The 12,850-nt window shown below is 46.0% G+C and overlaps 1 protein-coding gene and 1 long non-coding RNA gene across 2 annotated transcripts; one reads left to right on the top strand and one right to left on the bottom strand.

Annotated features, from left to right (window-relative positions):
- Positions 1–5,373: 5,373 nt before the first annotated feature.
- On the top strand, positions 5,374–11,863 carry LOC123360597. The gene is made up of 3 exons (XR_006576038.1): positions 5,374–5,565; positions 8,368–8,424; positions 10,954–11,863. It is a non-coding gene; the product is annotated as an uncharacterized LOC123360597 (long non-coding RNA).
- CDKN1B (cyclin dependent kinase inhibitor 1B) lies at positions 8,462–12,729 on the bottom strand. The gene is made up of 3 exons (XM_045001233.1): positions 11,827–12,729; positions 11,113–11,243; positions 8,462–9,662 (listed from the first exon to the last, which is right to left on the bottom strand). Exons 1-2 carry the CDS (start codon positions 12,299–12,301, stop codon positions 11,122–11,124), a joined length of 597 nt encoding a protein of 198 aa, XP_044857168.1. The 5' UTR covers positions 12,302–12,729; the 3' UTR covers positions 8,462–9,662; positions 11,113–11,121.
- Positions 12,730–12,850: the final 121 nt, after the last annotated feature.

Raw genomic sequence — 12,850 nt, 5'->3', positions numbered from 1 at the left:
GAGTGGATGGGGGCAGGGTGGGGGCAGGGTTAGGGCAGGGCTCCCTGGGTGCACACCCTAATGAAATGTGCTGCACACGCCTATGGGCAGAAGCTTGGTCCTGCCAGCTCCCCTGCCTCTTCGTCTAGTGTGCTGGGTTCCTGCCTCTCCTTCGCCTCTCCATCCCTCCCTCCCTGCCGGCCGATTAGCTGATGGCCCTTGCGACGGAGGGGCTCGGGAAGGAACAGAGTCAGCGTGCTCACTGCTCCCGGTGGAGGCCGAGAAGAAGCGGGGGCAGGGCCTTGGGGAAGGGGGGGGAGGAATAGGGGCATATCCCCTCCAGCCCCCTGCCCTGACCCCCCCGCACACACACACAGTCCTCTGTCCTGAGCCCTGCAGACCCCCCAGGCCGGAGCCCTGAGCCCTGTGCCCCACACACCCCCAGGGCCCTGCCCTGAGCCCTGTACCCTCCTCATATACACCCAGCCCTCTGCTTGACTCCTTCACACCCCCACCACGACCCCAGCCCTGACTCTGGCACCCCCACACATACCCAGCCCCCCCACACCCTATGCACCCCCCACATCCTGACTCTTGTACCCCCCACATCCCCACCCCCACCCTGAGCACCAAACGGGAGCTCCTGCACCACCACCACCCACATTCCCACCTGCACCCCTCGCATCAAATGGGAGCTGCCCAGGTAAGTGCCCCACACCCAAACCTCCTGCTCCAACCCTGAGCCCCTTCCCTCATTCTAGTTCCTGGCCAGACCCTTCACCACCAGCCCTGTGCTCAGTGCACTCCCACCCTCAGCTCAGTGCAGAGAGAGGAAGAGAATGGGCCAGAACCAGGGAGAAGGTAGGTACCCATTGAATGTGGGCAGGGCCAGTACCCCAGACTGGCAGCGGGCTGAGCGGGTCCGGCAGCCGGGATCCCGGATGGCAGGAGCCGGCGGATGGAACCCCTGAGCGGCAGTGGGCTGAGCCGCTTATCCCACTGTTGGTCTGGGGTTCCGGCCACCAACCCTGCACAGCCCGCTGCTAGTCTGGGGTCCCGGTTGCCGGTCCTGCACAGCCCGCTGCCGGTCTGGGGTTCTGGCTGCCGGACCCTTGCCAGCCGGGGTCCCGGCCGCAGGCCCCGCTCAGCCCACTGCCGGCCTAGGTGAACAGAACCCCAGACCAGCAGTGGGCTGAGCGGGCCGGCAGCATAAGATCAACGTTTTAATTTAATTTTAAATGAAGCTTCTTAAACATTTTGAAATACAACACTAGTTTAGTTATATAATATATAGACTTAGAGAGAGAGACCTAAAAACATTAAAATGTATTACCAGCACACGAAACCTTAAATTAAAGTGAATAAATGAAGACTCGGCACACCACTTCTGAAAGGTTGCCGACTCCTGACTTAGACTGTAAACTCTTTATGTATGTACAGTCACTGTTTGGAGCCTTTAGGCACTACTGTAATAAATAAAAGGCTTCTTATCTACCCTGGAAGACTCTATGATCCAGATCCTCAAAGACATTAGGCACCTGACTCCCACTGAAATCAATGGGAGTTAGTGCCTAAATGTCAGATCTGGAGCAATGTGATTTAGGAAACCTCTTGCTAGATATCATCAGGTTACTTTTCACTTGTTCGCAACTTTTCTGTCATCTTTGCTGGACAATTAATTTTCCCTCTTCCTTTTGATTCCCCAGGAAGCCAGAATTTTAAGGATGAGACTGCTAGGTCTCATTGTGAGAGGCAGAGATATCCAGACATCTCTCTACTTATGTGCAGCTGTAGCCAAGGAACAGTTAGACGGTAATGAGGCATGATTAGGTGGGATAGCACTTCATAGTATATAAACAGATGTATTTTTCACCTGTAATTTATTTGTTTGTGTAACTTTAGTAACTTTTAGTGTTTCCTTTAGTAACTTTTATATTGGTAACCCAACTTTATTTTTTTTTTCAGATAGAGGCAGAGGAAATCCTACTGAAACAGCAATCTGAAGAATGTGTACTTACTTATTGAGAGGTATTTATAGAAATTAGTTTAGTAATTTTAGTGGAGAGTATATTCCCTCCTTCCCACCAGAGCAGAATAAGGTAGCAACATTTTTTCACTTTTATCCCACTTTAATTTATTTCTGTTTAGATTTTAAAATAATTTGGGGTTATGTGAAGAGACTTAAGTCAAGTGTCAGAGGGGTAGCCGTGTTAGTCTGGATCTGTAAAAGCAGCAAAGAGTCCTGTGGCACCTTATAGACTAATAGACGTATTGGAGCATGAGCTTTCGTGGGTGAGTGGTACCATGCATCTGACGAAGTGGGTATTCACCTACGAAAGCTCATGCTCCAATACATCTGTTAGTCTATAAGGTGCCACAGGCCTCTTTGCGGTTTTTTCAGACTTAAGTCAGTTAGGCAAAAAATAAGGAAAATTTTGAAATGAATGATGGGAGGCAGGATGCAAGCTGGGAAGTGGGAAGAAAATCAAGGAGGCAAATTTGGCAGTGGGAGAAATGTGGTGGAAAAAAGTCCATGATTAAATGGCTGCCAGTGTGTGTGCTGATAACACACATTTTTAAGTGGCTATTAGTACTCTTTTTCCCCCAATCATATTTGTGCAAATATGATCTAGTGAAATTGTCAGATTGATGCACAAGTCAGTTAGGGTTGTCAACGTCTGTACAAAAATCAAATACCTTAGCCCCGCCCCTTCACCGAGGTCCCACCCCCAGCTCACTACATTCCCCCTCTCTCAGTGGCTTGCTCTCCTCCACCCTTGCTCACTTTCACTGACCTGGCGCAGGTGGTTGGGGTGCAAGAGGGGGTGAGGGCTCCAGCTGGGAGTGTGGGCTCTGGATGAGGGGTTTGGGGTGCAGAAGGGGGCTCCAGGCTGGAGTATGGGAGGGGGCTGCAGGTTGAGGCAGGGGATTATGGGTTCAGGAGGGGTGAGGGCTCTGGGGTGGGGCTAGGGAATAGGGGTTTGGGGTGCAGGAAGGGGCTCCAGGCTGGGGCACAGGCTTACCTCAGGTGCCTCCCTGCCTGTCCTGGCATCATCCTGCACCCCAGAAACAGCCACCAAGTCCATGTCCTAGGCAGGGGGACCAGGAGGCTCCGTGCATTGCTCTCGCTCACAGGCACTGCCCCCCCCACCATCTAGGTGCATGGGTGGGGGCAGCACACAGAACCCCATTCCCGCCACCTAGGAGCTGAACCTGCTGGCCACTTTCAGGGGTGCAGCATGGAGCCAGGACAGGGAGGGATTAGCCTACCTTAGCCCCGCAGCACCACCAACCAGACTTTTAATAGCCCAGTTGGCGATGCTAATTGGAGCTGCTAGGATCCCTCTTTGACCAGGTGTTCCACTCAAAAACTGGACACCTGGTCACCCTCAAGTTAATTCTGGTTAAGAAACCCATCGTGTGCCTACTTTTCTGGCTGGGGTGAGGAAACTGATAATAAAATCTTCTTGCCCCCTGCAGAACCTTTATCCCAAACTCTGGGATAAGACATGGCAAAACACTGCTGCGAGAGCTAGAGCAGAGTTAGAATGCATTACAGAAGTGGGTATACTTCTCATACAGAGAGGGGAAAACAACCTCCTGAAATAAAGTAAAGGAAATAAAGGGGGGAATTTAAAATTAGTAAAGATGCAAATAGGGATCTACAAAGTGAACCTTTGTGGATTTGCTTGACTGGTTCATGTGGTATCCATCGTGTGTGATTCTTCAGTATGTAAGACTTTGCTGTCTCTATTCAAGGATCTGAAAGCATTTTACAAACAATGTAAACTTCACAGTGCATTTCTGAGGGAGGGTATTTTAGCCATTTTCCAGACACTGAGGCACAGAGGGTTGAAGTGACTTGTCCAAGGTTAAACAGTAAATGTGAAATTGAAGAACCCAGATCTCCTGCCTTCTAGTCCTGTGCTTAAACCACTAGACCATGCTGCCTCCCTCTAAAACAGGTTTTGTCAAGATTAAAAAAAGAAATCCTGAGGGCAGAAAAGTACACACACAAAGAAACTTTGCTACAGAGAAAACTGCTAGACTGCTTCTTCCCATCACCCCCTGTCCCTTCTCTGGAGACTCCCATTTAAACAAAAACAGAGGGAGACAAATCTTTGCCTCCTAGTTATGGGTTTTGCTTTGCGTTCCAATGTGACATTGTAAAATCTCACTCCTTCATTTTTTTTAAACTATCCCTTCATTTAATTGCTCAGTATAGGAGTCCTGCTTATCCCCCCCTCCCCAAAAGCAGGAGGGGGGGGAGGGAGGCTCCCAGCCATCCTCAGAAGGACCCTGCTGGTGAAACGTTATCACCATAAGACTCCCTCCTGTCCTATGTATATTGATTTTGCCGGAGGTTGCTAAACTGCTTCCCTGACACATTGTGCAACACCGCATTCGCCGAATTCTTGGCTGTTTGTTTAGCACCCCCTCGTCCTCACTCTGCCGCAGCAGTGGAAACGGGAGTGGGGGAAGGGAAGGATGATATTGCATCAGGCTGAATGGGGAGTGATCTCCGGAGTTTGAGATTCAAACCAAGCCAGAGGCTTTTATATATATATATATAAATCAATCTCTCTCTCTCTCTCACACACACACACAGAGCATGGCTGCTCCCTCCCACTACCCCGCAAGGGTTATTTAGCGCAGGGAGCTGCTGGTCATCATGGCATCCCGGGGAAGACAGCGAGGCAAGGTTGCCTCCAGCCAGCTAGAGGGGCAAACACCGCCGAACTAATAAGAAAGCAGCAGCAGAATTCGAACTGCCGCGACAGGCCAATCAGGGAGGGTATGTAAATGAGCCCCGCTCTAGCCGGCGCAGAGCCACTGCCTCTCGGGCGGGCTGTAGAGCCGCTGGCGGCCGCAGCCCGGCTCCCACGAGTCCACCTTAAATCTCCCCAATGGCCGCAGCGCCGATGGGCTGTTTCCCCCAGCACAGGCTCATTGGGCTCAGCCGACGCCAATCCAGTTTACAACAACAAGCACAGCCAGCAGGGGGAAAAAGAAAGAGAGAGACTAACCCACCTCTCCCTCCCCCCGCCGCCGAGCGTTCCCTCCTAACGCAACTACAGCGCGATCTGGATTTCAAAAGAAAAACACACACGCACACACACACACACGCACACAACTTTCCAAAGGTGCCTCCCTTGAGTCGCCTCCCCAGATCAACCCGCTGATTTTAGAGGCGGGGGGGGGAGTGGAGGAGTGAGGGGGGTAACTTGAAACAACGCCATGATTGTTGCAACAACACTTTTCGAGCTGGGGGGCAGGAGGGGGGTGAGGGGGGACATATTACAATGATGCAATCCTGCCTTCGTCTTTTCTCTGTGTGCTTGTGATTTGCATTTCCCTGCCGGTGCATGGAGGGAAGGGTTGTTGTGGTTTTTTTTGTTTTTCCAAAGGGAGGAAGGTTACTGAGAGGGGAAGATGAATTGTGAGATCACTTTTGAGTGTGTTTTAGTCGTTCCCGCTACCCACACCCCCTTTGGGGGGAACATGTGATCAAGGAGAGAGGGTGCTGCTAACCCACGGAACGGCCCGAAGCATTGCAGATCGGTGCTGAGTTGTTTTTGGAAGACGGTGGGTTTCTTTTTGGAGAGGTCTGGGAGACTCTCCACTCCACAATTTTGGAGCTATTTTTTTAATTTGATTTTTGAAGCTAGGGTGTGGTGACTGGTCCCAGGTGAAAATGATCGCTCGATAAGTATTCGGTGTAAAGGGCCCCTCCTGCAACGCAAAGCTCTAAACACCGATTGCTTTTTGCGGTGCGATATAAAACTTGTTTTTTTAAATCCTGCACGCCCATCTCGCAAAGTAATCCTGCATCCCGGTGCACCCCGCTCTGCACCCATGGGAAGATGCCATCCTCACCCCTCTCCTTGCTTAGGACCGGGCAATTACTCTACTGGGTCGGGGTATCCGGGCTACGGATCCTACGCTATGTACCCCCAAACAGATCCCCACGTGAGCCTGACCTACCTCTGCTTCCCTCCCTTCCCACCCGTTTCAAGCTTTTTTTTTAGGCGGGCCGAGGTTTCGCTCGCGCTATCCCCTGGGTTAGGCTGAGACAGGGAGGAGCCGCTGCCTGTTTATTTCCCATCCATGACCACTTTTGTTCATGGCAAACTCCCTGTTGGTGCTCTTCACCTTAGGGCTTTTCTTATCAACTCAACCTTTTGAACCCCTAAAATTTTGGAGGCGAAAGCAGGTTAGGCCATCAGGCGGCTGGATGCCATCCAAAGGCTTGCGAGGAGCGGGATTTGAAACCGATCCCTAGCCGTCAGACGAGGAAAAGCACGGTGGAAACAAACAGTGGCCACTCCCTTTCCCCAGACCTGAGACAGTCGCAGTCCTCGGGTGGCATCTGCCTTGATCAAGTACATACGTAGCCGGGGAGTGCGTGCCCTGATTCAGAAGTCGGGGTTTCTTTCAGGCTGGTAGTTCAGCGTTCCGAGTTGCTGTCCTTGGGGAGAAACGGTTCGGTTTTCCTCGCCTGCCTTTAATTACAGGGATAGTGCACACCCTGTGCGCCTGGAGTGTATTTTAAGCCAAGCTAAGGCAGCAAGAGACGGAAAACCCAGGCATGGTGAAAATAAATAACAGGACATTGCTTAATAGGGGATTTCAGCACGTGAATTAGACTCTTTAAGTAGGTGCTTCTGCCCCGCTAGAAATTTCACTCGCTGAGATTTAAGGCTTTTTTGATGGGCAAATACGATTTTCGGGGGGCATGGATGTATGCTCAGCTAGATGTTAGAAAAAAATGGTTGTGCTAACACTGTCAATAGCTGATCAACTTGAACAGGCCCAGGCATGCAGCCCTGGCAAATATAGTGTGAACAATAAAACTTTACACTGCTATAGGGATTTCCCTGTAAGGAGCTGGCAATGCTTACCTAGTGCCTCTCCCCCAGCGCTGAGAGGAAGGTAAGGGGAAACTGAGGCACAGACCTGCTCAAGATATCTGGGAAAGCTCAGAAAAAAACAACCCCCTGAAGAGATGTGAGGTTTTGCTAACTAGTGCTGACTCCATCCCTGGCAATGTAAAGTTTGAAAGAGCAATTGTGAAAGAACAACTGATGACATATTTCTAATTACCTTTATTTTTAAATGGTCTTAGATCTACTTCTAAAAGCCTCAATTTACCTTCCTCTTTACAGTAGATGATCTGCATGCAAGTTGTCTTGTGTTTAATGCTCTTTTCCTGTGGTAATGCAACCTCTTTGGTTTTGTGTCAAAAAGGTTAATAGGAGATAGCAGCCTTACCTGCATTTTACCTGTTGACATAGGTTTGTGCTCCTTTCCACAGGAAACTGGCTCTTCACAGGAGTTTGTAATGATGCAGCTTAAAATCAGATGGCAAACATTATCCCTATATGAAACCACTTCTGTTTAGGTCCTAACTTGCCCTATACTGCACATGATTCTATATTAGAGAGAGTAGCCTTAGTAGTGTGAGATAGTGAGGGTGCTTTGGACAGAGGTGGCATTACTACTCGGAGACCCTGATACCACGAACAACCCCCACCATTATGCACATGCTTAACTGTAAGCAGGAAAGTAGGCCCAATGGTTTCAGTGAGACTACTCAGGTGAGTGATGTTGAGTACTTTTATAAGTGTGTGCAAGATCAGGGCCCTAGCCATAGATCATAGAATATTTCCTGTTAACTCTGTATGGAACAAAAACCGATGTGTTTGCTCTACAAACATGGAGATAATTTAGAAGCACAAACATATTAAAAGCAAACCCAATTGTGTACTTACTACAGTCAATGTAATTATTAGGGTTTTTTTATATGTGCAGAATCCTTTGATTTTGTTGATTCACTTATTTTGTGTGGACAAAGGAAATGGACATGTTTGGTAAGATGCTGTTAATATAAGAGTGTTTTCAGACACAGTTGTATCAGAACGTGAAAATTCTTTAAAATGGGGGTAGGAGAGTAGAGCTGACAGATTCCAGGCATAGATTGTTGAGGGATTTAAGGCCCAGATCCTCAAAGGTATTTAGGCTCCTAATCTTTATTGATTTCAGTGCAAGTTAGGAGCCTAAACACCTTTAAGGATTTGGGCCATAAGAGCAGCTTGGTCTGATGTACAGTTGGCCAAATCTTGTGCCATCTGATGGCAAGATATGGTCCAGTATTTGAGTATGTAATGACCCGGTTATTTGGATTAAGATTTCAAAAGTATAGTTTTTAAACAAAAGTGTGACTCAAGATTCCCCCTTTGAATCAAGAGGTTGAGGGCCTTTGCTCTCAGTTAACCTGAGGTAATGCCTATTACTGGTAGAAGTAACAGTAAGTTATGACACATGGCCTGAGGAATGTATATATTTATAATGCTGTACCTTTATTCCTTACTTTTCCCTGTACTTTAGGCACACAGAGGGAAACCTGCTGTACTACTTGAAGTAATCTACTTCCTCTTGGGCCAGGTAAAGAATGAAATTGAAACACACAGCAGAGAACTCATTTCATATATATGGCAGTTTTCTTTATTGATTGCTTGATGTGAAACAATATCAATTGGCAATTTTTTCTCACGCATTACAAAAAAAATATTAAACTTGGCTCAGTCTGCAATCCTTTCAGCACAGCCATATTAATTAACAGAAAAAGAAAGAAAAAAACCAGAAACAAAAAAAAAAAACCCTAAAAGTCTACCAAATAGAGCATTTACAAATGCACAAAACATGCCACTTTGGCTTTATGGGGAAAAAATATCTTCTAGATTAAAAAAATCTTTTAACATAAATAAGTTAGTATAATTTCTCAGTGTCTTTACAGAGTTATGTACACAGGTACACTTCAAACTTTTATGTTTTTATTTTTACATACAGATACACAGGCAGTGTAGAAATACTGTTTAAAGATGTAGTGTCCCTTTTCACTCACTCATGAACATCAGTAATCAACAATATTCTGTTTTGGAATATGAACTCTCCAGATTCATTTTAAAATATCCAGCCAATGTTATGGGTAATAGTTAGAATCAATGGAACTACTCTAAAATTCTTTAGGTTTATCCTAAGAGATTTAAGAAGTTGCAGGACATAAAAATCCTTTTGCTGCTACATAACGGAAACAGAGCTCTCACCTCATAAGCTTAATGTAATAAGTAGAAATTCACAAGCAGTCTGTAACAGTCTGCTGTAGCCAGTGTTAGCATTATGGTATAATTAAAAAAAAAAAAAGACATTGTAGACCCCACTTAAAGAGACAATACATCTTTAAATATTTTTTTTTAAAGAAAACCTCTACACTGCTTCTCTTCATAAATTTCCCTGCTTGCTAGATTGTGAAAGCAAGTTTCAATTGGTCACCCTTTTCCATCCCCACTCTCTCCCCCCCAAAAAAGGTTTATGTGCTACATAAGGTAAAAACTATATACACAGGTAGTACAATGAAGCAAATAAGGAAAAACCTAATTGCACAATGCTACATCCAATGCTTTTAGAGGCAGGTCTTTTAAGAGTGCCTAAAATTTTAGTGTTATTGTTTATTTTTTTGTTTTTTTCAGTGCTTGTACAGGCTCTCCATCCCATGGAGAATCAACGATATGTATTTTAATTTATATATATATATATATATATATATATATATAACTTTACATCTTCCTCCCTTCATCAACCACCAAGGCATCCGATGAACAAGGAAATGCATATTCTTAACTCTGTAATGAAAATAAAAAGGGAAGGTATTAGATGTGCCAAAAGAAATGCGATTGCTTTGCTCTACTAGAGATCATGAGACACAAGTCACTATTTAAAAGCTAAATCGATCATCGGCATTCTTTGCCCTCATTGTGGGGGATGGAGCGATTTTAAATTGGGTGTGGTGCCAACAAAACTTTTGACCGGTAATCAGTAGTATATGGGCAGAAGAGGGTCATATTCCTTTAAAAACAAGGGAAACTCACCTCCACCCTTATGGAGGGCTGCTGATCCACACACAGCTTTTTTAAATCCAGCAGGCTTACACAGAGGTGAGACCAAGTGAACATGTTTCCAGAGCTCCCCATACTTCACTTTTGTAAAGCAGTACGAATGCTGTGTTATTAAGCTGTTTTGCAACAAGTCTCATGGCTGATCCAGAGTCACATATTTAAGATTAATGCAAGATTCGTTTGCAACTGATCTATCTTTCTAAACTCAAACGTATTTTGGGTTGCAATAATAAAAATAAACAGCCCAGGGAACCCTCCTCTACTCCACTCCTTTTATTTTTTGTCTGCCAACACCATTAGTTTCCCCTTCAAACACCCAAATAAACAGACAGTAGTAGTACAATTTGCATACACATGCATGCTGACGTGTTCATGGATTGTTTACCCCAGCAGAGCTAATTTGTTTTAACTTCTGCTTTACAGCTTTAATCTGTTCTGCACAATCGCAAATCATGTTTGGAAACACTTTCCTTTAATCCCTACTACTTTGAAACCATCTGTAAATGTAGGACTCCCCAGCCCTTACATTTAAAAAAAAACAACCTCTCGTTAACGCAGAGTGCTGACTGTAAATTCCGATTTGTGTGATCGTACAAAAATAAATATAACAAAAAGAATAGTTCCGATAGAAATAAAATGCTCAGCTTCTTGATTTACAGTCCTTGTTTACTTATATGTCTCACGATTAAAGTTTGCTGGTATGTGCAAAGACAATGGGAAAAGCCATTAATACTCATCTGAAAGTTTAAAACGGTTTAGAAAGAATGTATCTGAAACTCATTCCTTCTACCAGCATGGTACCAATACAATTGGTAAGAGGATCCTCCGTACTTGAGCGACCAAAATCTTAAACCAGAACGAAGGTATTGTCTGTTAATGGCACAGTAAAAACTCCCTCATTTACACTCCCTCTCCCCTAGCCCCCAAAGTTTAGCATAGTCTTCCTAAAGCATGTTAACAAGATGTATTTAATCTGTAGACTTCTATTTTAAAGCCCTTTTGAAATTCTGTTTTTCAGGCATATTAAAAAAAGACCAAGTCTACAAAGTTTATCTGAGAAACTAATATCATAGATACTGGAATGGCCTCAGAGTGGACCTTTCCATAGTCCTTCAATGCTTTACTCAGTTACACTGGTTTAAAAAAACAACAACCCACCATTGTAATGGGAACCCACCTAAACAGTTTACGTTTGACGTCTTCTTGGGCTGGATTTCTTGGGTGTTTGCTCCACTGAACTGGCACTCGGGGATTCTTCTGAAACCTCTTCTTCTGTTGTGTTGGCTCTTTTAGGTTGAGGAGAAGAATCTGGGGGGGGGGGGGACATTGAAAGAAACAAAAAGAAAAGTGAAAACTTGATATTAAATATATTTGCTGCCAGATGTTTGCGCTGCATGGGATAACAGGGGACTGGAGGACCCTGAATATTTATGACCCTCAGGGTCAACTATCGAAGGAGATGAAAGAGATGGGGAGGAGCGGTTTTTTTTTGGTTAAATAAAGATACAAGTTTCTTGTTTTGTCCAAAATATCCTTCTACACTTTGCTTCATATGTGTTATGAAACTTGTACTATTTAAAAAAGTCAAAAGGATGCAGAGTTCAGATACCGATTACTACAGTTGCGGGGAGCGGAAGGTGGTGTTAGTTTGTAAGGGCATTTGGTTGCAAATGATCCATGGGCTCCAGAAGCCAATTTAACTTAAGATTCCCAGGAGTACAGACAGTCCTGGGTTTTTAAACTAAGAGGGGTATATCTGAAAACGCTGCCTGCCAGTAAACCAGTAGAACAGTTTATACAGGACATGAGCGTGAGGTGTACAGCGCTAACTACCACTGACAAGGATACAGTACAGAAAGCAAAAAGCTTTTGTTTTATAAGAGTACGTTACCATCCGTCGTTGGTCGTTTTCTTTGCCCAGTGCACTGGTCTGCTAAGTCCGTTTGATTTTCAGATACATCAGTTTTTTGCTCTACAGAGTGAGTGTCCTCTGAGATTCCCTGAGAACCGACTACAATCACCGTTGGGCAGTTTCCATTTACATCCAAACTCTCCTGGGTGGCAGATTTGCAAGCGACTTTGGGGGGCCTCGGGGGTCTGAAGTAGAAGTCGGGCGAGCTCCCTTTCTCCACGGCTTGCCACTCTAACCTGCCGGCCAGGGGCTTGTGATTCTGGAAATCAAAATTCCACTTCCTTTGACATGCCTCTTCCATCTCCTTGCGGTGCTTCTTTAAGTCCCTGTTTAACTCTTCGTGATTCACGGGCCCAAAGAGGTTCCTGCAAGCGGAAGGCTTGGGATACTCCGACTGCCGGGCTTCCATCCGCTCCAGGGTCGGGCTCCCATTCGAAATACGCACGTTTGACATTTCCCCCCCACCCTCTTTCTTCTGGCGGCGGCGGTTGTTTTTCTCTTTCGCTACGTGCAAATATTTTCTTCCTTGCCTCTTCTTTTCTTTTCTTTTTTTTACACTCGATCTCGGCTCCACGAGAAGAGACAACAACAAACACTTGCATAAGACACAGGGCGGGGGGAGAGAACCCCTGATATTCACCAGAAAGCCTGGGGCAGACCAAGTGGACACCGGGGAGAGCGGAGGATGGGGAAAAGCCAAGCCCCCTTTTGCAAGCCCGGTTCCAGGCTGCTGCGAAGCCCGCGGCTCCCCCGATCCAAACTGCGCTCCGCAAACCTCGCCGATGTCAAAGCTGCCGTGTAGTAAAAAAAAAAAAAAAAAAAAAAAAGACGACGGAAAAAACAAGAAAAGACGAGCCCTTTTCTCGGTTGCCCAATATGGCGATTGAAGGGAGGCTGACGAAGAAGAAAATGATTGACATTACCAGTCTATTTAAACAGCGGAGGCGATCCATTGGTTAAGGCGCCGGGCGCCGCCCCATCTGGGCGCCTCACCTCTCCCGAG

This window comes from Mauremys mutica, chromosome 1 (genome assembly GCF_020497125.1).
Source record: "Mauremys mutica isolate MM-2020 ecotype Southern chromosome 1, ASM2049712v1, whole genome shotgun sequence".
Lineage (NCBI taxonomy): Eukaryota > Metazoa > Chordata > Testudines > Geoemydidae > Mauremys > Mauremys mutica.
Note: the sequence above shows the minus strand (reverse complement) of the source record. Positions and strands in the feature narration are given on the sequence as shown.

What these genes read in the sequence shown, in the direction of transcription:
- CDKN1B (XM_045001233.1), bottom strand. Translation starts at nt 12,301, where the DNA reads ATGTCAAACGTGCGTATTTCGAATGGGAGCCCGACCCTGGAGCGGATG. An exon ending in AAAACGACCAACGACGGATG is followed by an intron (nt 11,244 to 11,826) that starts GTAACGTACTCT and finishes CCCCCCCCCCAG; the next exon opens with ATTCTTCTCCTCAACCTAAA.